Source organism: Dromaius novaehollandiae, chromosome 22, assembly GCF_036370855.1.
Source record: "Dromaius novaehollandiae isolate bDroNov1 chromosome 22, bDroNov1.hap1, whole genome shotgun sequence".
Classification (NCBI taxonomy): Eukaryota; Metazoa; Chordata; class Aves; order Casuariiformes; family Dromaiidae; genus Dromaius; species Dromaius novaehollandiae.
The window spans coordinates 10,883,631-10,910,771 of NC_088119.1; the positions used below are offsets into that span (position 1 = coordinate 10,883,631).

A 27,141-nucleotide genomic window follows, 5' to 3' on the forward strand; every position below is an offset into this window, starting at 1 on the left:
GGCTACACAAAAATAAGAGGGCCTCTTTCTATTGCCGCTCTGAGAGGCCAGGATCAGCCCAGCAGTTAAGCTAGAAAGGTGGTTATCTAAAATATCCTTTAAAAACCAAAGCGCTGTTAGCCTTTCCTGCCGAAACCACACCTCCAGGCTCCAAACAAGCTGCTCTCAGGCCCCAGCCACGCTGCTGCCGCTGCAAGTTTGCCCAAACCGACCAGCCCAGTTCTTGTTAGACAAACCTACTTCTTGCTTTATCAAGCGGCGACGGACGAGGTCCACGGACCAGCGGGAATGACCAGAAGGGCCTTTTCACAGCAAGGGCCACCGCGAATCCAACTCTGCGCACGCTTCCACCCGACGGTGCTGCCGCCAGGGACCCCCCAGCTCGTCTGCTTCCCCTCTGCCTTCGCCCCCAGCAGCGACCAGACCTGCTTCCAGCACGTGCAATTCCCCGAAGCGATTCCACGGCAAACGATCTTTATTGCTGTACTCAGTGGCTGAAGCCACGTACAGAGGCCTCTACCCGAAACGCGAAGTGGTCTGTTGGGGCCTCGAGGGCGGGCCGGGATGAAGTCTTGAGCTGGAAGCAGCAGAGCTGGGGCTGAGCTGGGGGGAAGCGAGCGGACGATTTGCTTTCTCCATCTCACCCCTCCAGTTCCAGGACGGACCAACACAACAGTTTGTGAAGTTCAGGATGGGCACAACACACAGAAGCCGGGGCAGGAAGGGAAAGCTGCCCCGGTACTAGGACGGATTCGAACAGGGACCAGAAGACCCACTCCGGCTTTGTACAGGGAAGGACAGTAATTCCCCAGGCACCTTGCCGAAGGGCCGGAGTCGGGACTGGCCTCCCAGCTCATGTCTCAGTTAGGACGTAGCGGAGGATCCCGTTGACCACATCGAGCGTCTCGTCGCTCTCCAGCACGATATCGTAGGCGTCCAGGTACTTCCCCCTCCGCTCTTCCACCTGCAGCACAGCCACCAGGGAGGGTGGAGAGGAGAGGACCACACAGAAAGGGGAGGACTGTAAGTAGCAGCGGCTGAGAGTAAGGCACTGCACCACGAAATGTCTCCGGGAACAAAGCAAAGCCCGCTCCTCGCACCCACCTTGTCGTTGAGAAAGCCAATCTTGAGGATGTTCTCCACGCTGGGAACACCGTCTGCCATTGTCAGGTCACCCATAGAGTCCCCCAGCAAGATGATGCTCGTCCTCGTGCTCAGCTGCTGGAAATACTCCGTGCCCTGGAGAACGGTGTGGTTCTTGTTGTAGGTGTGGATGAGAGGTCCCTTGAAACACTTGAGGACTCCCTGTGCAAACGGGACAGAGACGTTGGTCCCAAAGCAATCCCTCCACCGTGCCACAGCCTCAGCACCCCTTCTGGAACCTGCTAAAGGCCGGGATGCTACCGGGGCTCCAGCTCCCATCCCGAGACACCCCGCGGAGCAAAAGGCCGGGATGCTACCGGGGCTCCAGCTCCCATCTCCGACACACCCCGCGGAGCAAAAGGCCGGGATGCTACCGGGGCTCCAGCTCCCATTTCCGAGACACCCCGCGGAGCAAAAGGCTGGGATGCTACTGGGGCTCCAGCTCCCATCCCGAGACACCCCGCGGAGCAAAAGGCCGGGATGCTACCGGGGCTCCAGCTCCCATCTCCGACACACCCCGCGGAGCAAAAGGCCGGGATGCTACCGGGGCTCCAGCTCCCATTTCCGAGACACCCCGCGGAGCAAAAGGCTGGGATGCTACTGGGGCTCCAGCTCCCATCTCCGAGACACCCCGCGGAGCAGTCCGGCAACAGAGCGGCCATGAAACACATGGAGTCGGTCCCCGAGAGTCCCCTTCCTGCAGGGCAAGTCTTTCCCAGACGATGAGAACAAACCCGAAGGACCGAGCTCCTGCAGCTCGTGGACGGAGCTGCGCTGCCCCGGCGCTGCTCGGAGGAGCCCGAAGGCAGGGCCCGGCCCGCAGGAGGGCAGCAGGTCTGCGCCGTATCGCTGCCCCACGCTCGCCCCGAGGACTGCCTGTCCCGACGCGCCACCACCAGCAGCAGAAGCCTTCACTGCAAGAGGCCTGGTATTTTCTAATGTGAATTGCGACTTTTCAGGCTTCAGTACGTTTTCTGCCCACCTTGCCTGCGCTCTGTAGCAGGGACTCTCATTCACGCTTGACACAACTCCGGCGTCACGGTATCAACAGAGGAACCTCTAACACCCTCCAGCACTAGCGATCGGGAGAGCTGCTTTGGTAGCAGGTAGCGACCCATGAAGCCAAATAAAATCAGGGTGGGAGGGCCATGACTAGTCTCTAGGGTGCTCCCATGACCCAGAAAAGGATCAGTTCCAGGTAAAGGATCAAATCTATTCAGAAGTGCTAACAGACAGCTTTTAACCTAGAAGCATCTCTGTTAAACATTTGGCAGCCCTGAATTCACTTCTAACCAATCCCCTCCCCTTTGCAGACTCTCAGCATGTACGTGATGCAGAAACTCACATTATCATCGAAGTCCATGTAGTTGGATACCACATTGACATTTGGGTGGAAAACATTGGCCTGACGGATAATTTCTTCAAGGATGTCACCCACGCCAGCAGAGAAGATGAACAGGGGGACACTGTATTTATGCAGCTGGTCGAATAATTCATTGAATCCATCCCTAAAGCAGAAAAGTCCAAAATGCAGTATTACATTGCCACCTTTCAGCCCACAGCGACAGGTGCTTTGCGTATGGTGGGACAGGGAAAGCTCTCAGCCTGGCAACAAGGCTCATACTTCTGCCTGGGGCTTCCCAAACGGAAATGCATGCGTGACCTCTGCAAAAAAGCACAGTGCTTTTGGGCCTTCTCATGTTTCCTGTGCATAGAGAGGGTGCAGCAGAACCATCAGACTCTTCCTGAAGCACAGCCCTAGCAGGGCGCTACACACTAACACGCAGCACATGAGCAACGTGCCCAGCGTTTCCTGAAAGCACCCGGCTTCCCACACGTAGTCACAACACAGCACGCCTGGACACGCACCCGTGAGCCTGGGCTACCACCTCCTTCGGAAACACCGGGTTGCAGATCCACAGCAGGTCGGACTGGGCTGCACGGACTACCAGAAAACCGTGTAACAGCCTCAGAATCTGCCAGCACACAGTTTCTGGGCAGAAGAGCAGCTCAGGTCCATTAAAGCCTGGACATAGGGTAGCTATCTCCTCTCCGCGGTTGGAAGTTCACTCAAACGAAGGCTTCTCAAGCCAGTTCTAAGAAAATCACTGCCAAGGCTGGTTTTAACAGCAAGTTTTAGTGCAACCTTTTTGTGCTGTGGGTGAAATTTGATGCCGAGTCAAGGGCCTGGATAAAGCCCATTGGTCACAGTGAGTGGAGAGAAAATCTAATCTGGAAGAGGACAGGAGCATGCTGCTTCCCTGCCCTATCCTACAAACAGCTGAGGGCTTGGAAGAGGTGTTCAGGGAGCTCCACCGATCCGCTGGTCCCCTTGGCTGCTCCTCGACCAGACACGAGGAAGCGGGAAGGAGTCGCCCATGAACTGAGCAGCCTTTCAGAGAGAGCTCGGGTTGCAGCTTGTGGTGCTGACCTGAGGCTCTCTTTCGTGACTAAAACTAAACCCCACGAAGGAAGGAAGATTTGCATCTGCCACGCTTTGCAGACTGAGTGCGGATGGGAGTGAAAGCAAGCGGGTGAACTGCACCACCAGAAACCAGTTCAGAGCATCCCCTGAGCTCTTCAGACTCGGGAGGACGCGAGCAGGAAGAACAGGAGAGCAACGGAGCCGTCAGGAGACCGACTTCCACAGCGAGAGGGACAGCCCCAGGCAGCACGCTGAACCCCAAGCCAGTACCTCAGCATCACGTCCGACTCGCTGACGATCTGGGCTATGTCGCCCTTCAGGATCTTCTGCTGCGCCAGGAGGTCGTGGGCCCTGCTCCACCTAAGGGAAGGCACCAGCGTGAGCTGCCCGGGTCCACGCGTAAGGCAGCCAGGACGGTAACGGCTAGAAACTTCCTGGTACTGCTGCCAGTTCTGGAGAAAGTTCAAGCTTTGCGCATTGCGCACGCAGTCCTTGGGAGCAAGAAGTTGCCAGGACAAGGTCACAGTATTCAGTCTAACCTTTCTGCTCTGGAAAACAAACGTGGGTCTTGCTTGGCTACATCCCTTCAGGCCTCAAGTCTTAGCTGCTGAGCTCTTACCAAGCATGTGCTGTCAGACGCGGGTACCAGCCAGCCCGCAACATCGGGCACCAGCGCGTAGTGAAAGCAGGTCCCTGCCGCATATCCTGCACCACCACTCCTACATCTGCAGGCATTATCTATTACCAGTAACTGTAACAGGGGAAGCCCTCCTCTCTTTCCAAGAATTTCCAGCTTTTGCTTTTTTCCCGCAGTGACTTGGAATCCAACCTGCTCTTTAACTGGCCCCACTCAGCACGGTCTAGGGCACGTTCTCCAGCGAGCCCGGGCCACGCACTTAAGAAATGCAAAGACGGTGTGTTAAAGGGGGATCTCTCCTGCCGCACAGCAAGCTCCTCCGTGTTTGGGTTCAGGAGGAACCGTCCTTCTTCCAGTCTGCCCCTCTAACTTTTGCCCCTGCAGAACAAACTCGCCACACGCAACCACTCACCACTCCACCATGAGGGGGCATTTCTCCTCCAGCGTCCGTTCGGGATCAATTTCGATGGGATAGTAATAGTGCAGCAGATCCTTTAACTGGAGTGTTGTACGGATGTAAAGAGAATATACTGTGAATACGAAGTCTAAAAAGACTGTAAAGAACAAAAAGTGTTTCCAAATTCCCCTAAAGCATCGTGCTTAACAACAAAAAACACAAAAACCTTTCACTAAGCAACTGCCCCTTGAGCAAACCTGGGGCTCTCAGAGGGAAGTGTTAACTCTCCAGCAGCCTGGCTGACAGTCTCATCTTGGGTCATGCACTCCAGACACAGATCAATACACAAACATCCACCCTCTTCTTACCGGACCGAAAATATCTGCAGCTGAGCGTGCAAATTAAGTTTCTCTTTTAAACTTCCCCCTCCACTACCATTGGCTAAAACACAGCCTGGAAACTCGCTCTGCTCTCCGTCCGGGCAGCACACGCGCCTCTGCCCCGTCACACGAGCCAGTGCAACCACCGACCGGGAGTGATGGGGCCAAACACACGGACACAAAGAGCAGTGTCGTACAAAGGAGCACCTACCTCCTTCTTGCCGTCTTCACTGACAACACGACTATTATCAAGGATATCTGCAAAGATAACAAAATTCCAGTGTTGTAGCCCAGAAACATACGGAAATAGTAAACAGGCTTTCTAAAAGGCAGCTAGCTATTTTGGATCAAGATCTCAGGTCGGCTCTTCCTGAAAATCAGGCGTCTGTGGCACATTGATCTGAGCACACGTTAACTGCAGGGTCTTGAAGTGGTGGCTGCTTCTACGAATCCTAGCCAACACTTGCAAGCCTTGGGGTACAAGCACTGGAAAAAGCAGCAGCATCTGGGGGCCTCAGCTGGGAAGCTGGAGCAGAACGCGCCGGAGATCGTCTCTGCAGCGGGTTTGGACTGTTTGGAAACGCGGAGTCAGAAGACAGCAGCCCTTGCTGGAAACGGCTGAGGCCTGGAGCTGAACCGAGAGGACAAACAAGACAGTGAAGTGGCCGGACTTGGTGAAAGAGGGAGGCGGCAGATAAAAGGAGGCTACAGAGACTGAAAACACAAACACAGAGAACAAACAGAATGACAACAGCAAAGATGCGGGCAAGGCTTCGACTCACTGTGCGAGGTGGGGCAGCGTCTGCCATTGCATCCAAACCTGCTCAGCGTCATGTCGAAGTCAGAAATGACCTGGAAGACAAGAGAAGACAAAATCTGAGTGCCCCGGCGTGCTGTCTCTCTGAAGCAGCTAGCCAGGGCTGGTGGCGGGGTCCACGAGGAAGCAGCTCTAGCCCTGGTGTCTCACGTGGCAGCACAGGCTCCCAACAGAGCAGAGCAGCAGCTTGGGGCCACAAACTTCGGCGCTCCTGCCAGCTGTGAAGCAGATGTCCTCATCTGAGACAGCCAACACCCCTCCCACCCCCAGCGCTCTTATCAGCACCAAAAGGTATAACCCTGCCTTACTGCCATGGGTGGAGGGGGCATGTCTGGGGGTTGGCTAATATTTATAGTGCGCACAACAGGGGAGAAAAAGGCCCATCGACGGGGAGCCACCAGCCTGGGCCCTGGCAGGAAAAGCAGCGTGCTCTCTGTCCCCTCTCCTCTCGGGCTTTCTGCCTCCCATCTGCAAAATGGTATCAATGGTGCGTCGCTGAAGGAGGGTGCTGGGAGCAGTCGGGTCACGGCTGGAGAGGCTGAGGAGTGGTGGGCAGCAGAAGACAAGCACCGAGCAGGACAGATGCGTCACCTGCCCGCCCCCACCACGATGCCGGGACAGCCCCACCACCACCGGACCCAAACCGGCCACCAAGCAGTACCTGCAGCTTGTTCATCCCCTGCTCCTTTATGGACTGGATTATCCCCATCACACGCTCCGGGTGCTTTATGCGGACCGTGGCTTTCTCCAGTTCCGGCACCTGCAGGAGGAGACCCCCCCGTTAGCGACGTCCCGGATATCCCACGCCGCTCCCAGGGCACAGACACCCCCATCCCCAGCCGTGCTCTGCGTCCTCGGCCGCGCTCCTCGCCTCACCCCTGCCCCGGGGCCGTGCTCCCCGTTCCCCGGGATCCTGCTCCCGTAACCCCCGGGATCCTGCTCCCCGTAACCTCCGGGATCCTGCTCCCGTAACCCCCGGGATCCTGCTCCCCGTAACCCCCGGGATCCTGCTCCCCGTAACCCCTGGGATCCTGCTCCCGTAACCCCCGGGATCCTGCTCCCCGTAACCCCCGGGATCCTGCTCCCCGTTCCCCAGGATCCTGCTCCCGTAACCCCGGGATCCTGCTCCCCATTCCCCGGGATCCTGCTCCCCGTTCCCCAGGATCCTGCTCCCGTAACCCCCGGGATCCTGCTCCCCGTAACCTCCGGGATCCTGCTCCCCGTCCCCCGGGATCCTGCTCCCGTAACCCCGGGATCCTGCTCCCCGTAACCCCCGGGATCCTGCTCCCCGTCCCCCGGGATCCTGCTCCCGTAACCCCCGCTCCCCGCTCCCCATCCCGCACCTCCATCCCCGCCGCCCGCCCCCGGCGCTCACCATCCCGCCGCGCCGCCGCTCGCCCCGGCACCGCTCCGGCCGCTCCGCTCCGCTCCGCCCCGGGCAGGGCCGCGCCGCCGCCGCGCAGCCGCGGGGAGGAGCCGGGGCCGGGGCCGGGGCCGGAGGCGGGAGGCGGGAGGCGGGAGGCGGTGCCGGGGCCCGGGCCCGGGCCGGGGTCTGCGGCGGCGCCGGCGGTTGCGTTTTCCCCGCACCACGCGCGGGAGAGAGGAAGGGAAAGTGAAATGAGATAAAGATTAAAAAAAAAAAAACAAAACAGCTTTCCGCAGTCACACTCTGCGCATTGCCACAAAACTCATTAAAAAAAAATAGCCACTACCGGAAAAGATCCGTTTCCCGAACCGCCTGGGCCCCCATCGCCGCCGCGCTCCCGGCTCCCCGCGGCACCGGCCGCTCCTGCGGCTCCGCAGCAGATGCAGCCTGCAGATAAGGCAGTGGCACGACACTCGTGGCTTCGCCACTGGCATTTAACCAGCCCGCGACTGGCACGGGAAGACTCCAGAGGCGCTTGGTGCCTGCGGCTGGGGAGCTTAACCGTGTTAGAGAGTTGCAGAAGAATCACAGAGGTTTTTTCTTGCTCAGAGCAGGGATCCACGGGGTGTATAGATGAACTCCAGATTACGCAGGACCTTAAGATGGAATCAAGCCGTGCTGCTGGGGAGGGGGAAGGACCAGGGCCCTGTCGCCCACGGAGGGGCTTAGGGAAGCGTCTTTACAGCCCCGCTGTCCCGGGCTCCCGGCTGCGGGCAGCAGAGGTTCCAGATCCTCCCCGTTTCCGTGATCTCATTATCGGACATGTTCCAGAATCACCGGACCAAACAGCCGCAGAGAAGATGCAGGAGGCCAAGCAGAAAGCCCTGTATCACCTCAGAGAGAAGTTCCTTCCGCTGCCTCGGGCTTAGGCATGGATGACACCTCGGCGTCCGCGGGGCATTCCCCCCCCCACATGGAGAGGAAGATGAGCGCTATGGCTTGCACGGTCTTCAATGAACTTCGCCTGGAAGGAAAGCTCTGTGATGTGATCATCAAAGTCCATGGTTTTGAATTCAATGCTCACAAGAACATCCTGTGTAGCTGCAGTCCCTATTTTAGGTCAGTGCTTGAAACAAGTCGAGGGGGGGCGGGGACTATACCGCATAGCCGTAACCTGACCTCAGCACTACACCTCTAATCCAGCAGTTATCCGTGGTCCTGGTATCTGCCTGGACGCCAGAATTAAGCCACAAGCCAATGTTTAGCAACGGCTCTGGGGACGGGGTCTGACACAAGCCCGCAGGCATGGCACAGGGCTGGGGTGTGCCACCAGCCTGCCCTCCTGCTTTAATCCCCCCCCCCCCCCCATTACTCGTTGGTATCCTTGCTGAAGCAGGGTGGCTGCTCCCCCCGCTGCTCTCTGCCTGGAGGGGGTCGGCTTTAGCAGAGCAAGGCTGCCTTTACCCCCAGCACTGCTTCGTTTTTTCAGGGCTTTGTTTACCAGCGGCTGGAACAACACAGAGAAGAGAGTGTATAACATCCCTGGCATTTCCCCTGACATGATGAAGCTAATTATCGAGTACGCCTACACCAGGACGGTGCCGGTCACCGCTGACAACGTTGAAAGCTTGCTGGCTGCAGCAGACCAGTTCAACATCATGGGGATCATCCGAGGCTGCTGTGAATTCTTAAAGTCTCAGCTGTGCTTGGAAAATTGCATCGGCATTTGCAGATTCACAGATTACTACCACTGTCCTGAGCTGCGACAGACAGCCTACATGTTCATCCTACACAACTTCGAGGAGATGGCCAAGGTGTCCGCAGAGTTCCTCGAGCTCTCCGCCAGCGAGTTAAAAGACATCATCGAGAAAGATGAGCTGAACGTGAGACAAGAAGACGCAGTGTTTGAGGCCATCGTGAAGTGGATTTCTCACGATCCCGCGAACAGAAAGCAGTACGTCGCTGTCTTGCTGCGGAAGGTCAGTGTTGTCACCATGTCGTTTCTCTTTCGCTCCCAGGTGGCACTGGAGAGCCAGGTGCTGCGCAGCCGAGGTGAGAGGAGCTTGGCTATTCTTTCCTAAAATGGAGGAAACGGCAGTGCCCGAACACTGCGATCGCAGGGAAGGGAGGCCTCAGGCTGCCGCGCTGCTGGTACGCCGGGCCGCTGGCCGCAGAGCCTGGGCCGGGGCTGGGCCATACGCTCTAGGTGCATCCCCCACGTTTAGAGCTTAGGACTGATCACTCCTCACATCCAGGAGGGTCCAGAGAGCACACGGGACAACATCGTCTCTGCGTACGCAAAGCTGATGAGTGCTTGGCTAGACAAGCTACGCTATGCAAACAGCAGTTTCAGTCTGCCCGCAGGAAAGCAGCATGCCAAAGAAGTAGCAGACTCCCTCAGTGAAATCAGATCAGCTGTCCTTGCGTACCACTTTCTGGACTGGCTAAAAACGACACATTTAATTCTCCCTCAGCTTTAGATGCTTGCGCTAACCTGTCCGAAATCAAAACCATCCGGAGTTGGATATATGCGTGGAGGATGCCAAGCTGTAAAGCATCAGCCTAACCTCCTTTTACCTTTTCCAGGTTCGACTGGCGTTGATGCATGCGGAATACTTCATGAACAATGTTAAAATGCATGACTATGTGAAGGACAGCGAGGAATGCAAACCTGTCATCATAAACGCCCTGAAAGCAATGTATGACCTCAACATGAACGGTCCCTCTAATTCCGATTTTACTAACCCCCTCACTCGGCCTCGCCTGCCCTTTGCCATCCTGTTTGCTATCGGTGGCTGGAGCGGGGGGAGCCCCACTAACGCCATCGAGACGTACGATGCCCGCGCAGACAAGTGGGTGAACGTCACGTGTCAGCAGGAAAGCCCCCGTGCCTACCACGGCGCTGCTTACTTGAAAGGCTACGTCTACGTTATCGGAGGATTTGACAGCGTGGATTATTTTAACAGCGTCAAGCGGTTTGACCCACTCAAGAAAACGTGGCACCAGGTTGCGCCCATGCATTCGCGGCGTTGCTACGTCAGTGTCACTGTTCTCAACAGCTTCATCTACGCCATGGGGGGGTTTGATGGCTACGTGCGCCTCAACACTGCCGAACGGTACGAGCCGGAGACGAACCAGTGGACGCTGATCGCACCCATGCACGAGCAGAGGAGCGATGCTAGTGCAACCACTCTGCATGAAAAGGTAAAACCACCTTGACAGTATTGAGGACTCTTAAGGTTGGAGTGTTCCCTTCTGGTGAGCAGGACAAGGAACCAAGCTTAAACATCAGCTCACAGCATCACGCAACGAGCAAGTGCCTTGTCGTTTCTTGTGACACGTATTGCAGCAGGGACGGTCACGGAGCTCAGGCTCCGCCGGGCCACGTACTTGACACCGCTACCACCCAGCATCTAGCTAGGATAGACAGGGGAGCTGTGGGAAACGTAACAAATGCTCTGCTTAAGACAAATCATTAAAATAGAGAGGAAAAAAGTTCATGTAAACCTTACGCACGAGGTCCCGGTGCTGCAGATACCAAATTCTCTGAGATGCAACAACCGACTAGCAAGGCAGAGGGGCGGATGGGAGCGTTAGTGCTCTTCCAGAGCTGCTTACGCCGACAGCCCACTCGCTGCTGGATGATACTTCTCCCGGCCACAGGTCAAACACCGTGTCTTCATGCTTCTCGCAGCTCAGGAAACAGAAGGTCCAAACTCTGCTGCCCTGGATAACTCACCGCACTTGTATTAATACAAACCCTAAACGACAGGTCTACTCCTACAAAAAAAAAAAAAACAAAAAAACCCCCAAAACCCCCCAAAGCCCCCACAAACCCACACAACGTACACCTAGGAGAAAATGGCCTGGCTCAGTATTTTCCCACCGATAATATAAATACCTTGCCCACATTTTGTTTCTTTGTAAACAGGTTTATATCTGTGGTGGGTTCAATGGAAATGAATGCCTTTTCACAGCGGAAGTATATGATGCCAAAACCAATCAATGGACCCTGATAGCACCAATGAGAAGCAGAAGAAGTGGAATAGGCGTGATTGCATACGGAGAACACGTGTACGCGGTAAGGTGGAAGTGGTACCTCTGCCGTAACAGCACCTAGCACTTGTGGTGCTCGCTTTTTCTTTTTAAAAAAAACATACCTAAGCTCTGCTAAGCTGCTTTTCCTAGACTGATTTCCAGGCTAGCTGTTTACTTGCAAGTGAGATTTAGGGAAGCGAATCTTAGCAAGAATGGCTGAGACCTCCTGGGAATGTTGTAATCTGCACACGTTTCATTATGAAAAATCTGTGGAAAATTTTTCAGCAGTTGCAGCCAAGAAATGGTTTTAACAGAAAAAACGGTCCGCTGCTGATTTAGTGGCTTTCTGATTCTACCTCCCAGCCTTCAAGCTAGCTCTACATAGTTTGTGGCCACACAGGATTTCTCTCCCTATTCCCCAGTCTTCTTTTGCCTACTCTCCCCAACCTCCTACATAACTTCAGTGAAAGAACCCTCTCACAAAAAACCATAAACAGCCACTAAACACATATTGCTGCTGCTGCTGTTCAGGACAGTGCAGAAATTCAATGCATTCTTTTAAAAACACAGTAGTCCATCAGAAGAGCCACACTGAGACCAAACATTTATATCACTAACCCACAATGAAATCAGACTTCTCAAATAGCAGTCTTAATACATTGCAGTATGGCATACACCAGAAGTTTTGGGGTTTATTCACTTAATCTGTAACATAACCCACACAAACAACTTAAAAAGTCGAAGTTCAGAATTCTAGCTTGTGAAATTGGTCATCTTCTGTAAAAGCAGCATACATGATTTAACACTGAGAAATTAATCAGGAAAAATTAATGCCAAGTGAGAATCCTGGCACTTACAGTTACTAAAACATTCAGATCTCATTAGAAGGCAGAAAAATTTAGTTAACTTACCTACCATTGTTCCATAAAGTTATGTATCTCAAATGAAAAAAGGAGACCAACTTAAACTAAGTAACTAGGAATTGTTGTAATATATGCGAAGACCTTCAAGTTTGAGTACTTAACCTTGTAATCACTCATGCAATTTGGTGCTTTTGCTTGGTCCTGTGTAGCTTGTCCTTGTACAGCATTTAAACTCTGTAAAAGTATAAAACCTGACAGTTGCAAGAAGTATTTTTGCTATATCCAGAAAGACCAAGGGAGTAACCGGCAATAAGCAAACAGCATTTTAACACTTTGAGAACATGTGCTCTCAGCAATACTCAAACTAAGTCAGTGAAACAGGACAAGTTAAAATCCTAAATGTGTGCAGGACAACTCAGCTACCCTCGCAGGGAGGAAAGGCCTATTTCAATCCTGATCCTTTGACGTTCCAGGTAGGCGGATTCGATGGAGCCAACCGACTTCGGAGCGCAGAAGCCTACAACCCCCTTGCCAACACGTGGCGTACAATCCCCACCATGTTCAATCCTCGCAGTAACTTCGGCATTGAAGTGGTGGATGACCTCCTGTTTGTGGTTGGCGGCTTTAATGGTTTTACTACCACTTTCAATGTCGAGTGTTATGATGAAAAAACGGATGAGTGGTACGATGCTCACGACATGAGCATATACCGCAGTGCCTTGAGCTGCTGTGTGGTGCCGGGACTATCTAACGTTGGGGAGTACGCTGCCAGACGAGACAACTACGTGGAATCGTCGCAGCGCGATGAAGTCAAGTACACTTCTTCAACAAGTACCCTACCTGTCTGAACAGCTCTACTTAGCTAATAAAGTCTTCTAAGCAGGAAGTGAATGTATTCACTTATTCTAAAATAAAAACAACTGATACAAGCCCAAAAGAATAATTAGTATTTAAAGCTTTCATTTTCTGGAGCCACAAAATCTGTGATTTAGAGGTGTCAGTTACAGCCTAAGTAGCACCTTAAAAAAATAAAAGGCACAATGTACAACACAATGCTAGAGAAATAAAAGGTTTATTTAAGTCACTTATTACAATAAACTTTAGTACAGTGTATTTAATGTAAAGAACATTACAGTAGCATTTGTTTCAAACAGCCTACACACGGATATTACTTTACCTTACTGGAAGTAAGTACAGGAGTGCTGCTTGCCCAAGCAATGTGTTGAAGTCTACATTAATATTGACAGGAGAGTACAGCTGCCGTGATCCAGTGACATGGACCTATGAGGAGTATCTGACTATTAATGCTCTTCAAACATCTAGTTAGTTCTGTATTTTACATTCGTATTAACAGGATTAGATCCTCAGGAGCACCTGTATTAGCAGACTTCCACTTAGGACGTTAGAGATATGATATATATTCTAACACAACAAGGACCTAGCTGAAAATAAATCTAAGCCATAAAACACTTATTTTCAGCTTGCTTTTTTAAGCCCATTGAATGCTACAACATCCTATTACAATGTCAAGTTAAAAATAACCTTCTAAAAAGTCGCTATTTGTTGCGACTCAGTTTGACAATAATGATCAAGGTGTTCTGTGACACACAAGTTGAGGCAATAGTTCTGATCTTAACATTTATTGTAATGCAGAAAAAATGATAGTGAAAGAGCATAGCAGAATACTTGGGATAATATTCAGAATGCATGCTTAAAAAGTTGGCATATTTTCTGTATTTCCAGAGTAGTGTCTTACTATGTGCAAGAGGAAATCTTATTAAAAAATACGTACAAAAACAGTATACTAACAGAGTATTGAGGTTGTTATAAAATATTATGTACATATATGGCACCTAGAAATGATTACATTACCAGCCTAGTGCAGGGCAGGATGTGTCCTACTTCACTAATATTTTGAACAGAAAGACAGGATATGAAACATGCATTTCATGGCACATATTTAGTACAGTTATAGAGGTATGATTGTCATAAGGAGAAGAAACACTCCATCTCATGTTCTTTTACATCGGGAAGGCCAGAAGTCAGCCTCGTTATACTTGCTGAATACACACTAGGATCTTATTGACATTTAGCTAGCCACTATAGACACAGTGAAGGAATTTCCAGGCTTTTGCTTATAGGTGCATTTTATAAATACCCAGCAAGCTACAGCAGGCAAGGGCCACAAGGAATTTGTTACATGATTCACAAGTGAGTGGGTTAAATTACTTCCACAGTCAGTAATTCAATTTTTCTGAACATCTGCATCTGATTCAATGGATAGTTAGACTTGTCAGTTAAAAACGGCGTGCAATGCAATTGGTCCACTTAAAGTCAAGGCTAAAATATCCAACTACTTAAAAGTTCCATAGAACTGGCATAGCAAAAGTTAGAGCAAACTGATTATGTTCACAGTGCCCACGACTCACCATGCAAACCGAACATACAAAGAGAGATACAGTGCATCACATACAGCACCATGGCTGGCATTCACAAGTTAAACTGACCAGCTATGAAGTTACTTTGACATAATCTTTGAAGTGGAATGTCTTTAGTAAACTATACAACTTGTATGTTGGCAAAAAGTTCTCACGGTAAATGCAAATACCAACTTTGCTTAGAAAAAGACTGCAAAAAGCTTGTTCTTGTAGCTCTAACTTTCTTGCATACTGCCACACTTGAAACTATTTAGCTCATGTTCCAATTGAAACAATAATCTTGATATTTCCCCCTGCAAAATTTATCAGCAGACTACATAAGGGCTTTGACAGAGCTGTGGTGGTTTGACATACTAGTATCCTCCAACGGCTAGTTAAAAATCCTAGAGGAAAGTCAGTGGAATGAAATATATGAACTCTTCTCAGCTGCTTCCGTGTAAAGTCTGGTAAGGTATCTTAAATTCAGCTCTGATAAGTTTAGGTTAAATCAGTGGATTTCGTAAGGAAGCTGTGAGGCTTTTTCACACATTCCATTCACCAACTGTGTTGTAGGGGCAGTAATTCTTAAACTGCTCCAGCCAAATCTGCAAGAACTCATCTATCTGCCAAACTCAATTCATTAACACCTTACCAATCAGCTCATGCAGGCTGTTCAGCAACAGTCACTTTTGAACATCAGCCTTAAACCTGAACAAGCTTATCCATTTCCTCTCTTGCATTAGGCCAGCCTCACACAATTTAATCTGCCCTTGCACAGCAATCCCACAGGCAAATAAAATACAACAAGGTTACTACAGATGAGTAAATCGAGACTGAACTGTTAGATTTTCAAGATAAAAAACCCAAGGCTAGATTATTCTATTACAACAAGGCAAGTTATTGATATCAGAGTGTCAAGTGAACTGCAAAGTGGAGCATGACAGGATGCACACATTAGAGAAACCGGTACAAATTATGTAGTTGAAAGACTTACCCAGTGTTTCAGATATGATCTAGGTTGCCTGCTGAATTGGAAAATGAGAAGTATCAGTTCAGAAAGCTAAACAATTAAAAAAATGTTGAGAAGTTCTTCTGCAAAGAAGTTGCCCACAGCAAAGACCCCAGCAAATTATCATATGAACCAAAGACAGTAAACAGCTTTTTCAACAATGTTTATCTACATGAATTTTGGAACACCCTGGTTATTCCTCCCTTTCCCTTCCCTAAGATCCTGAGTTTGGCTGCAAGTGAAAACCTGGAACATTCAAATAGAGGGAAGGATGGGGAAGAAAAGGAGGTAGGAAGGAAGCACTGAATCCACAAGTAACCAAAACCTCCTGGAGCTCTTCAGACCATGGAGAAGGAGTGTTCAGTGGGACAGTTAACTTAGAGGCAGTGATACTCTAAAGGAAATACTCGATATGCTGTTCCTTGGGAGTATTACAGTAAGCAAACCAGAGCCAACCAGGGCACCGATTTACACAAAATCTCCTCAAAATTCCCAAAGGTATCTAAATAGCTCCATTTTATCACCATCAGCTTAAATCCCACAACCACACTAAGTGGGGAAACACAACCATTTAGAGACGGCGAAAACCCAAATGCCTCTAAAAAATCTTCTCATCATCAGTACATCAAGAGCCAACTATCTCCCTTCAAGAGAAACACTAAGTGCTAATTTGTTAAGGAGCACTGTGGCACAGCTACTGTGAGTTTCTAGGGAAAGTATACTGAAGGCAAAAAGTATTGATTGTCAAAGAGAGGCTGGAAACAGGTTCATGGGGGTTCTTTCAATCACGTTTTCACTGGAATTAAAGGAGTGCAACATTTGAGAAAGGATCTACAAGTTGCTTAGGTTTTAATATATTACTGTGAAATAATCCCATTCTTATTAATCCACTCTGACTTTAGAAGGGAACAGTCTACTTTGACAGGTGGCTACTTTGCTGTTTCCACTCTTTTTATCACGCTGATTGTTGACTAAGTTTCTAATGAAGCTGTCAAAGACAAACTCAAAGCATCTCCAGATATACCTGGAAAAATCTGCTGCCTCAAGTTCTCGATTTTCGCAAGTGTCTGATGTTCTACCAATCATCTGTTTATAAGCAAACTCTGCAGCCTTTCTACACTATACAGATACAAAATATTTAATATATATAGAAACATTCTGAAGTAATTTTATAAAGAAAGATTGTGCTTTTGTTTTCATAAACAGATATTTAACCATTGCACGTGCTTCCAACTCGGGAAAGCTGAGTGCACTAACACCAATTACATGTGAAGTTTAGCCACTGAGGAGAGAATCAAAGGAATGTCAATATATAAGTGCAAATAAAACAGGTGCTTTCAGCACACTGTTACTCAACTGTAACATACTCAAATGTAACCACTAAATTATTAAGATAGAGATTTTTGATTTTCAAAACAGAACTGTTAGACTAACTCTACATAAATCTTTGAAAACAAAGACCTGAAGAGAGAATTAACAGATCTAATGTTCCTGGAGATATTCCGCAGCCCATTAATAGGAAACCAGCTTTTCCCTGGGCACGATAGGTAATACATTTGGATTCAGAGGGTTTCTTAATTCCTATCCATCCTCAACTTCTGAGCTTCTTAATTTTCAATATTTAATAAAGAGATGCTATTTTTATGCATCGAACCCAATCAAATCTCAATATCTTATAGAAACATATCAAGCCTTAAAAAATGGCTTAGTACAGTATTTGTTAAATCAGATTAATCAGGAGCGATACTCTGGAAACTAGCATTCAATCTGAGAGCGTGGCATTCTTCGTAAGCTTAGAGAGTGTCTGTGTATTTCCTGCATCTGTCTTTCCTGCATTTGTCTTATTCTATCTTTTTGCCACATCAGATTTTGTGGCATAGGATATCTTTGTGTTCCCTGCAAGCATCTGAAAGGAATTCTCACATGGCAGGCTGTTGCTCTACAGCGAGGCTGAGGCATAGGAGGCAAAAGCATCCAGCGCTTTCTCTCAGCGCAGTAACGATATGCCTCTTTCCGGTATTGCTTGTCAATATCATCACTGTTCTTCCACCCCCCAATGATGAAAACATCGTCTTTATAGTAACAGATAGCTGCCCCTTCAATGCTAAGAACCTCTGGAGGTAAACTTTCAAGTATTTCGTCTGAGGCCCTGCCAGATATCTTTATCTTAGCTTCTTCATTATCAATAGGGTAACTCTTGGGGCAGCAGGATGCTGTATGGTAAAAGTTTGTGTTAGCAACAGACATTTGGAAAGAGCAGTAGTTATCAATAAGTGGCAGAGACTCCACATCTTGCCATTGCCTTGTTTCAGCATCATATCTGACAATAATCGCCCTCAATCCATCTTCGCTATCACTGTTAACTGGGGTACGAGCAGCAACATAAACAAACCGATCTTCTACAGAAATAGCTTTGACATCACGAAGAATCGTTGGTGCTGATTCCAGGTTAAGCCATTTGTCTTGCTCGGGATTATAAATGGCTACATCTTTAAAGCCAGGACTGAAATTGCCATGTCCACCGATACTGTACAAGTTTCCTTTAACTTCGGTAAGGCCGAAAGAATGCTTTCTGGTTATTAAATTTGAGACTTGCTCCCAAATATTTCTGTTTGGATTGTATCTTTCAACAGTCTTGGCAAATCCTGGTTCCATGGAGCCAGCCACGTAAACGTAAGATTCTGTCACAGCAACCGCATGCCCATCAAGATGATTGTGTATGTGTGGCAAGTTCACCCACCTATCCTCATCAATGAAATACCCCACGCACTCACTCAAGTAGTCGCCTCCCTCCGATACACCACCAATCACCATAATGACATCCATATTTTGCCCAAAGCGAGGCAACGATGCTAGAGGACTAGTGGAATGTTGTAGGTTACCAGACTGCAAGTTCTCAGACCGCAAGGCGTGACTTTCCACTGCTTCGGACACTAACTTGACACAGGCTTCGTTGCTGGATACCAGCCTTTCAGATTTGACGTGGCGAGTAAGATAAGTGGGTTTCATCTGTGACAACCTAAGCACTTTAAAGAGTTCTTCAAAGTACCTCTCTCTTTCATCAGGATTCTTCTGAACCCACTTCAAGACAGTCTCAAAGAGGATTTCTTCAGAGTCCACTGTGATCTCTGAGTCCGAGAGCCAGTCCCTGATGAGGTGAAAGGGCAGAGTATAGAACTCCTCATCCTGGATCACTCTGTGGAAGTTCCTCCGGATCATGTCCTGAGCTTTGAGGGCCAGCTGGTTCAAGGAGTACATGTGGGCTAGGCTGTGAACTGCCACACAGTTGGAGAGATTGAGCTTCTTCTTCAGAAACTCTCCACAGAACTCTTTTAACCGGATCAGCAGGAACCTGCAGAAGAAACAAACAGGGGTGAGGCTGCGGCGGGGGCCGGGGAGGCCGGGCCGCGGGAGGCCGGGCTGGGCTGGGCCGCGCTCACCTGTCGGCCATCTCCAGCACCTCGTGGACGTTGCCGGGGCTGACGCGGATGGTGCCGGTGTACATGAAGCCCACGACGGCCTCCACCGTGTCGGGGTCGGGGCCGCCCTCCGAGCTCCACTTCTGCAGCTCCACGCGGCCCGAGCGCGACTCCGCGAAGCCCCCCGAGAGCAGCGGCGTGAAGTACTCAGTGGCAGCGGCCAGGACGGAGCGATGCGCCCGGTACTCGCGGGCCGCCCCGGGCCGCCCGCCGCCAAAGGCCAGAGTGATGTCGCAGTAGAGGCCGTGGCGGCGCTGCTCGTTCTGCCGCCACGCCAGGTCCGCGCAGTGCGCCGGGCACCCGAACTCCTCCGCCTCCGCCTCCCCGTCCGCCCCGCCGCCGCCGCCGCCGCCGCCGCCGCCGCGCGGGCCGCCGCCCTCCGCCTCCCCCGGCGGCGGCCCGGGGCCCGGCTGCGGCTGCGGGGAGGCCGCCGCCATCTTGTCCGACATGGCCGGGCGGGGGGCGGAGCAGCGCGCGCGCGGCAGAGGGGAGGCGCGTGACGTCAGAGCGGCGCTGCCCCCTCGCGGCCAGACGCAGCGGGCGGCAAAATGGCGGCGGGGCCGGGCGGCGCCAGGGCGGGGCGAGCCCGGGCCCCGGCCCCGGCGGCGGCGCCTGGAGGCCTCGCTTGTCCGTCCCGGCCCGCGGCCGCCTGCTCGTTACCCGAGAGGGCCCAGGGGCGTCCCGGGAGGCGACAAGCGAGTCCCTCCGCCCCGCTCGTCCCTGTGGTGGGGTCGATGCTGCGGCGGCGCCTGAGGGAGGGGGCCGCGCTCCCTGCCCGCCCTCCCGCTCCCGCGGCGGGGCAGCGCCTGCTCGTGCCGGTTACTGAGAAACGGGAGAAAACGGCTCAGGAGGCACCAGGGGAAGCCGGGGGCAGCCCCAAGAGCGGGGCCCTGACCCAGCACCTTTCTCCTTCCTGGGATCTCCCTGCTGCCTAGGGCAGGTCTCTGCCTCTGCCCCGTTAACGCTGCCTTCACTTAACGCCCCAGGTACTGCAGACACCATCACTCCACACAAATACATACCCCCTTCAGCCTCTTCTTGAAGTCTCAAGCTGTCCTCTTGATCTGCTCTCTCTTCGCTCTTTCAGGAAGGGTTGCAGTGAAGGGACATAATTTGAGGAATGCACTTAAGACACCTGATTAAGGTACCTATTTTTCCTGTTAGGGAGCTCAGATTTTTTGTTAACTATAAAGTGATCTGTACTTGCTTATTTCAGGTTTACTCTACAGCATGACACTGTCCCTTGACTATTGTGTCACATTATAGCAATTACACAAATTTCTTTCTTACTTCTTCTCTAGGCTGCCATTTCACCTCTTGACCCATGCTGAAACTTGACAGAATATAGTAAGCTGTACTCCCCTCCTAATGGGAATAACTGCTCTGATTTTTGGCATTTTGCTATACAGCTGTATCCAAATTTGTCACAGATCTACATAGAAACACTTCGGGTCATTCTTCAGAAGGTTTTTTTTTTTAAAAAAAAGAACAGACAGGTAAGTTATTAGTGTATCATTTATTTGAGTTAGGTTACAATACACAGACAAGTAGGATGCTGAAGTTATTACCGAGATTATTTTTCCATCTGCAGATAACGTGGGAGACTGACATTCCACATACCAGCAATCTAATAGTAAATGAGAAGTTGTTTGCATAAATACAGACACTGGAATACATGTAGTTTCACAGTTTTAACAGTAGTATATGTTACAACTCTACACTTTAAACTACTACACCAGAGTTTGAGTAACATTGGTTATAAGTCAGCAGTGGTCCCACTATTCAGGGTACGATTAGACTGTGAAGATGAACACACAGTACTCAAACTGAATACCAACCAACAGACAAAAAACATCTCAAGTCATAGCTTATGGGAATGATACATGGATGTGCACTTTCCCTTTATCAGGAAAGTTACAGCTTAGACTAATGGATCTCACACAAATTCATGAGCAAAACTCCCCCCAAAACCTTTAAAAACTTTTCTGGAAACACACAAGAAGGGTAGAAAAAAATAAAAGGATGAGAGAGTTCAGCTGCTTCCAAGTATTAAATAGAGCAGGTAACATGGAATATCACAACTTTTGGTTTTTGAGTAAGTTTCTGTTACAAGACAGTTGCTTTGCACAGTTTGACTAGGCAGCTCATAATGTCTATATACCAATGGCCTTTACGCATCAAAGTCCCATTTGTAGCTGTCCTCTGTGCAGGCTTCTGACTTCTTTAAGTGACGTTCTGAGGCAATACTACTTGTTCTCACATAGTCATGTGCTCTGGTAAAACATAGGATATGTCGTCCCATGGGTGACGATAGAGACCTTGCTTCAATCTCTTCTGATCCAGGTAGTGTCCTAAAACAAAAGGGTCTTATGTGACAAGATCAAAATTTCTGGTCCTCTTAATCTTATTTTGCCTTGAAATAACTTTGATTTCCGGACTCCTACAACGATCGTTGTAAAACCCCAGAGGTTCATATCTGTCTTGCGTTCGTGGTGACAGGGTATTTCATAGTAGGATGAAAGGGGGAGGAAAAATGGGAAACTTACCAATGAATCCCATACTCCTGCCTAGTACGAAGATGCCATTAAGAGCTCCTATATCAATATATTCATCTGCTTCTTCCCTACAAAAGAAAAGAAAAGAAATTGAATGCTTCCTGGTAGTGGTTCATTTAAGGAACGAATCTAAAAAAAAAAGGCTATGAATCAGCTCTAGTGCCAGTAGCAACACTGAATTCATGCAAAAGCTTCCTCCCTGCCAAGAATCCAGGCTACATTTCCTTCACAGTGTCCTTCTGAAATCCTGGCCCCACATGAGCTGGCAGTAGGACTCCCATCATTTTGATAGTACCATGACCTGAGAGAGAAACAGCCCAATACAAACTTACCGTGTGAAAGAGCCACAATTCCTGAGTACATCAACAAAGGCAACTCCAATAAAGCCATCTACATTCAGGATAAGATTTGGTTTCTGAAGGAAACAGAAACACACCCCAAATGAACATGATTTGCCATTGTTAACATCTTTATCCGATAGCTTTCATCTTCTAAAGTTCAAGGGCAATTTGAAGGCTGCACATAATTGTGGACACACAAGCCTACTGATACAGGGCAACTTGAGCAAGAGCCATGCTTAAGCTCAGAGATGGAAAAAACAGCCCCAAACAGTGGGACTGCATCTAGTTCGAACTGCAGAGAATATCTGCCACAACCCATCATGTGTCCTAGCCACGCTTCCAGCTTAAAGAATAGGGCAATCCCAGATACGCTGTGGACAGGACAGGTTATGGTTTTTGGTCAGTTCAGCCTTATCCTTGTGTCCAGGAAATATCTTCAGCCTTACCACAAACTGAAGTTGTCCTCGTCCCAAAAGCCTCCATTAGAAAAATAAAAACCTCAGTAATAATTTTAATCTTTTCAATTAAAAATACAGTATTAAACCCTGGTCATTCCTTCCTCAAAAAGAAAGAGTACTCGAAACAAGATGAATACTAGCACATTTCACCTTGGAAGTTGTAATTTTTTCTACTTCAAGTGCATAGTCCAACAGTGGGGTGGCAGGGAAATGCTGCTTCACGTAGTCTTTGAGAATCTGAACTCTCATGTCTGGATTATTTATCTGCAAGTTAAGAACACGTTACATGTGCATCTTGCTGCTCTGGCAAATAAAAAGGGACATGTTCTACTGTATTCAGCAAATTAAGGCTAGCCCTTTTATGGAGGTAGAGGCAATATCACAGTGAGTACACACAGGCTGAGACAGTGTATTGAGTGCTTAATTTCTAAGTTACATCTTCTGTGATTCCATGATTTTTCTTTAAGCTCTCAAAGCCATGTGGAGGGAGTATACAAAACACTGAATTAGAGATGAGACTTGTTTACAAAAGTTTGTCTTCAAGAAGCAAAGGCTTGTGCCAAGCTACTCCCAGCCACTGATGTTGCCTTTTACTCAGCTACTTGCCATAAGCTTTATTATTTATGGATCTAGGATTTGAGTTCTGAGAATTCAGCCAAAAGCTGCTTTTGAAAGGTGCTAGCTTTCCTGCCCCCCCCCAATTAAAAATAACTCCTCCCATTTGTACCAGGAATACGGATTTCTTACCGATTTGACCCTGTGTCCGATGCCCATGATCAGTTTCCCTTCCTTCTTCATTTTATTCACAAACTCCATAGGGATAATGCCACTGTCAAAGGCTTTGCTGAACATTTTAGCTGCAGCATCCAGAGCTCCACCAAACCGGTCACCCTGGGTCCAACACACAAAGGAAGCTTTAGCAAAGGACTCTACAGTTAATTTACAAAACAAACACAAGATTGATCGTCCACATCCTCCTCGTCTATTAATGTGGCAATCGTGAAGCTAAAGTTAGGCAGGCACCTGTTTATAACTGACCACCAGTGTCAACAAGTAGCCAGGAAGTCTCCACTAAAAACAGAGGGGGGAAAGGCAATCTAATGCCCATTTTATTCTAATTTTACTTGTCAGTCTTGGAAAAGACTAAGCAACCATGCAGGGATAGTTTTGACAGTGACTTAGCTTTTGCAAAACATTTGTAGATTCAAACATGAGATGCCAGAAAAGTCCCGCTTATTAGAAAATTGGAATAGATTTTAAACCTAGAGCAGAGAAGCTCAACTGTAAGTTTTTCCCCAGTAACTTCTCACTATGATCAAGCTACTTGCCTAGCTATTAGTGTTGAATTTGGCAGAAATTCAAAGAGAGAGTGAGCAGGACACAGTCTAAGTCCATGGCTCTGTTGTCATTTCAAATCCTGACTTACTAGTAGTAAAACCTAGACTGAGTAATAAGGAATTAAACTGAATCTCCTGGATATTAAGTACTCACAATAGTAAGAAGGCCTGAAGTGAGACTTGAGACAAGATCTTTTCCTGCTCTTGCGCAGACAATAGTATTGTGGGCTCCAGATACAGCAGGCCCATGATCTGCTGTTACCATCAAACACATCTCGATAAACTGACACGCATACTTTGGTAACCTGACCAAGAGAGAGACTGAAGTCATTTATTATAAAGAAAACAGAGAATAACCTGGCACATCCATGTTATACTGGACAGTAACTTCTGTTTTAGGCATATGTGTGAAAAAAGTAGCACAGAAAAAGTAGGGTCACAATACCCATCGCTGCATCCCATTATTTATTTGCCTTCTCAGAGAGATCTAGCATTCACAGGCACTATCTAGCTCCAAAGCTGAGTTTGCACGTATTCAGCTGGCTGATCAATAAGCTCTGAGGCTCCCCTCAGGGGGAACAATGAGGAAGATGGGGTTGCAGTACTGTTCATGCTGTCCTGTTGAGCTACAGATTTCAGCTCGCGTCAAAAGTGCCTCTCATGAACGCGTGATCAGCCCAGATGAAGGCAGAAAGAAGTTTTGCTACTCAGAAGGTTCCCTGTAGGCTGGTTAGCAAATATGCACAGAACTGCCCAATCTGTCCAGGGCTGAAATACGACAGCTATAACAAGCAAGTAGTCAAAGGGTGGGAAACAGGACTAGAACGGAGTTTTCCTCAATGCGTCACAACACCTGTGGAAAATCTTCATCCCAAAGCTAAACTACACTGTGAGAAGCCTTGAAATGCTGACGTGGTCTCAAAGGGAGAGGATATAGGGATGGCGCTTCCAATGAATTTATATTCATGAAAAAATCCTGGAGTTACTTTTGTGCTTAGATGTCTATTAAAACAAGCAAAGCGTCAGGCCAAAGAATTTGGGAGCTTTCACAAAAGCTGCCTTACCTCTTTTGAAACCAGAGCAGTCCCAGAACCCCTCCAATTCCCATTTCTTCTTTGAAGACCTCAGTGATGGGCATCCCAGCATAAATCAGTTCCTGACCTCTCTCATCACAGATGCTGGTCATGAAGGAAGCTGGCTTGCGGATCAGACCCAGCTCCTGAAATTGCAGCATAAAGATGGGATTTTAACAATCCACCCCTAAGAGCAAGGGACACTGGGAGGCAAGTACAGAGTGACCAAGCAGGAAAGCATTAAACTAGCCCTCAGGGCAGCCTCCACAGCCTGGTACAGAGGTAGCCAGTAAGTTCAGACGAAACTACAAAGCATAAGATATAATTCTACAGATAACATCATTATCACCATAAGCATCTACAGTCACAGCAAACATCCTATCTGGTTTCCAAGGAACCAAAAAGTCAGGTAAAATAGCATAGCTCACCCTTGCCCAGGAATAATCCATTGGCACAGTTGGAGGAGGCACTTCCTCAGCTGGTTCAATCACTCTTCTGGCAACAAGATCCTGATAGACAGACCTAGGGAGAGAATTTATTAATTTAAGTCCTCTCGAGAATACAAGTGAGGTGGTCTTAATCTACAACGTAAAACACTCGGAATGAATAGAAGTAGCTTTTCTAAAGTAAGAATACATTCCCATATCAGCTTAGAGTCAGTGCCCTAACAGTTCTGATCGCCTGCTCAGAGTGGCCTGCTAACGTGACTTACTGAATGACCTCTCCCAGCTCATCAAAACTCCGGGGAACAAACACACCAGCTTCCTTCAAGGCCTGATTCTTTGCAACAGCAGTTTCAGAAGCCTGGTTGGCACAAGCTCCTGCATGGCCAAACTGCACCTATAAAACAAAAGAAGTGATAGCAGGAGGGAATGCAAGTTTTTTTTTTTAACTGCAGAGGAGGAAACCAGAATACAGATCTGACTAGCAAACTGTGACAGCAATACAAGTGATTGCATATCTGGCTCCTTATTTGGGAGGACACAGAACTCTTGGTTGTAGCTGTGGTCAGTGCTGCAATATGCAGAGCGTTTGCTGATCTGGAATCATTCCAGGCTCTTCCCCTGACATTCTGCCTTCATCTCATTCTCCAGAGTTACTTTACATGAAGTCAGTATCTTCTTCATTCCTACTTCTGAATCCCCACCTACTAGAATCTGTTGCATTCACTGGGATCTCTGGACTCCTTTTACATGCATGCAGAATACTTTGGAAGTCTCCAGTGACAAACTACAGAAGCATAGAAAGCTTTTACAATTTTTTTTTCTAAAGTTCTGCATCTTAGAGTGCTATTGACAACCCTGGAAGGTTTAGGGGAGTAGAAAGAACAGGATTTTTTTCTCCTGCCTCAGATGTATTTACTTATTTTATGCAGTCACACCCATTTATGCACCTACCTCTGAAGAGAACATGGTGGCACAGGTACCAATACACCAGCACACCACTGGCTTGGTGATACGGCCTTCTTTAATACCCCTGGAGATCTTATACTCTTCTGTGCCTCCAATCTGCAGACATAAAAAGAGAGCCGACTTGGTTCAAAGCTTTGTACTTTTACAGAAACCAGCTCTGAGACGCATGCAGAAGCATTGCTTGGATTTTCCCCCCCTTCCCCCTTTTCCATTGGGCAGTGGCTGCAGTCTGGAAACACAAAAATCACAGCCTCCTTACTCAATATTTTTTTTTTTTTTTTTTAATAAGGGAGACTATGCCTGCTTGTGTTAGATAGGTTCAATTTCTTTTGATTAAAGAAGCATGAAATAAAAATTCACATATTCAAAAACAGTATGAATAACAGCTACAGATGAGTGGCGGCTATTTGGCATTCTTGTAGCTAGGTCAGATGCTCCCAAGTGACTTATGGGGGCAGGGGAACTCCAGGAAAAACTCCTATGCAACACACTTGAGGATTTCTCAGATATGTGTGATCTGGTTTCACTCACCTCTCCAAGCACTACAATCATTTTCACTCCTGGAGTATCCTCATAGCGTAAGACATGATCCATAAAAGTTGAACCAGGGTATCTGGGTAGAATACAGGGAAAATGGCAGGAGTTAGATTTGTTCCCCAAATGTTTCTGAAGGTAGAAATGTTAACAGCCAACTTGCCCTTTCCCCTCCAAATCACTAACAATTCAGGAAATTTCTTCTGCTGACTGACTTAAAAAGTGGTGTCTTTGAAGATACCGAATCCTACCTGTCTCCTCCAATGGCCACTCCTTCATAGACCCCATCTGTAGTTCGAGAAATGATGTTGTTGAGCTCATTGGACATTCCTCCAGAGCGTGAGACATAAGCCACACTGCCCGGACGGTAGAGTTTTGATGCTAAGATATTATCCAGCATGCCTCCTGTGTTGCCTATTTTAAAGCAACCTGGTTTGATCCCACCAACCTACAAAAAATT

At 48.7% G+C, this 27,141-nt stretch overlaps 4 protein-coding genes across 6 annotated transcripts in view; 1 reads left to right on the plus strand and 3 right to left on the minus strand.

The window, feature by feature from the left end:
- Positions 1 to 457: 457 nt before the first annotated feature.
- NT5C3B (5'-nucleotidase, cytosolic IIIB) lies at positions 458 to 7,280 on the minus strand. Its single transcript, XM_026115767.2, has 9 exons — positions 7,175 to 7,280; positions 6,461 to 6,559; positions 5,765 to 5,834; positions 5,194 to 5,240; positions 4,618 to 4,703; positions 3,839 to 3,928; positions 2,489 to 2,651; positions 1,105 to 1,305; positions 458 to 964 (listed from the first exon to the last, which is right to left on the minus strand). Exons 1-9 carry the CDS (start codon positions 7,175 to 7,177, stop codon positions 854 to 856), a joined length of 870 nt encoding a protein of 289 aa, XP_025971552.1. The 5' UTR covers positions 7,178 to 7,280; the 3' UTR covers positions 458 to 853.
- A 30-nt stretch (positions 7,281 to 7,310) lies between these two features.
- Positions 7,311 to 13,184, plus strand: KLHL10 (kelch like family member 10). Its single transcript, XM_026115764.2, has 5 exons — positions 7,311 to 8,284; positions 8,655 to 9,144; positions 9,752 to 10,369; positions 11,097 to 11,246; positions 12,540 to 13,184. Exons 1-5 carry the CDS (start codon positions 8,097 to 8,099, stop codon positions 12,912 to 12,914), a joined length of 1,821 nt encoding a protein of 606 aa, XP_025971549.1. The 5' UTR covers positions 7,311 to 8,096; the 3' UTR covers positions 12,915 to 13,184.
- Positions 13,120 to 19,452, minus strand: KLHL11 (kelch like family member 11). Its single transcript, XM_026115765.2, has 2 exons — positions 18,933 to 19,452; positions 13,120 to 18,844 (listed from the first exon to the last, which is right to left on the minus strand). The coding sequence occupies exons 1-2, from the start codon at positions 19,418 to 19,420 to the stop codon at positions 17,248 to 17,250; spliced, it is 2,085 nt and encodes a 694-aa protein (XP_025971550.2). The 5' UTR covers positions 19,421 to 19,452; the 3' UTR covers positions 13,120 to 17,247.
- A 1,016-nt stretch (positions 19,453 to 20,468) lies between these two features.
- The window catches only part of ACLY (ATP citrate lyase), a 32,531-nt gene continuing 25,858 nt past the window's right edge, over positions 20,469 to 27,141 (minus strand). For all 3 annotated transcript variants that reach the window (XM_064524765.1, XM_064524766.1, XM_064524764.1), the window contains 12 exons: positions 26,933 to 27,129; positions 26,679 to 26,760; positions 26,133 to 26,243; positions 25,448 to 25,575; positions 25,164 to 25,257; positions 24,727 to 24,881; positions 23,817 to 23,967; positions 23,073 to 23,216; positions 22,476 to 22,589; positions 21,859 to 21,941; positions 21,518 to 21,594; positions 20,469 to 21,322 (listed from right to left, as the gene is read on the minus strand). In XM_064524765.1, coding sequence (XP_064380835.1) covers positions 21,228 to 21,322; positions 21,518 to 21,594; positions 21,859 to 21,941; positions 22,476 to 22,589; positions 23,073 to 23,216; positions 23,817 to 23,967; positions 24,727 to 24,881; positions 25,164 to 25,257; positions 25,448 to 25,575; positions 26,133 to 26,243; positions 26,679 to 26,760; positions 26,933 to 27,129 — 1,431 coding nt within the window. In that variant the 3' untranslated portion in view covers positions 20,469 to 21,227. The remainder of the gene's footprint in view (positions 21,323 to 21,517; positions 21,595 to 21,858; positions 21,942 to 22,475; positions 22,590 to 23,072; positions 23,217 to 23,816; positions 23,968 to 24,726; positions 24,882 to 25,163; positions 25,258 to 25,447; positions 25,576 to 26,132; positions 26,244 to 26,678; positions 26,761 to 26,932; positions 27,130 to 27,141) is intronic.

Bases quoted from the DNA above. Each gene is read 5' to 3' on its own strand.
- NT5C3B (XM_026115767.2), bottom strand. The intron at 5,835-6,460 runs GTACTGCTTGGT...CTTGTCTTCCAG, and splicing joins AGGGGATGAACAAGCTGCAG to GTCATTTCTGACTTCGACAT. The intron at 4,704-5,193 runs GTAGGTGCTCCT...ACAACACTCCAG, and splicing joins GTGAAGACGGCAAGAAGGAG to TTAAAGGATCTGCTGCACTA.
- KLHL10 (XM_026115764.2), top strand. From the start codon at position 8,097: ATGGATGACACCTCGGCGTCCGCGGGGCATTCCCCCCCCCACATGGAG. The intron at 8,285-8,654 runs GTCAGTGCTTGA...TCGTTTTTTCAG, and splicing joins AGCTGCAGTCCCTATTTTAG to GGCTTTGTTTACCAGCGGCT. The intron at 11,247-12,539 runs GTAAGGTGGAAG...TTGACGTTCCAG, and splicing joins ACGGAGAACACGTGTACGCG to GTAGGCGGATTCGATGGAGC.
- KLHL11 (XM_026115765.2), bottom strand. From the start codon at position 19,420: ATGTCGGACAAGATGGCGGCGGCCTCCCCGCAGCCGCAGCCGGGCCCC. The intron at 18,845-18,932 runs GTGAGCGCGGCC...TTTCTTCTGCAG, and splicing joins GTGCTGGAGATGGCCGACAG to GTTCCTGCTGATCCGGTTAA.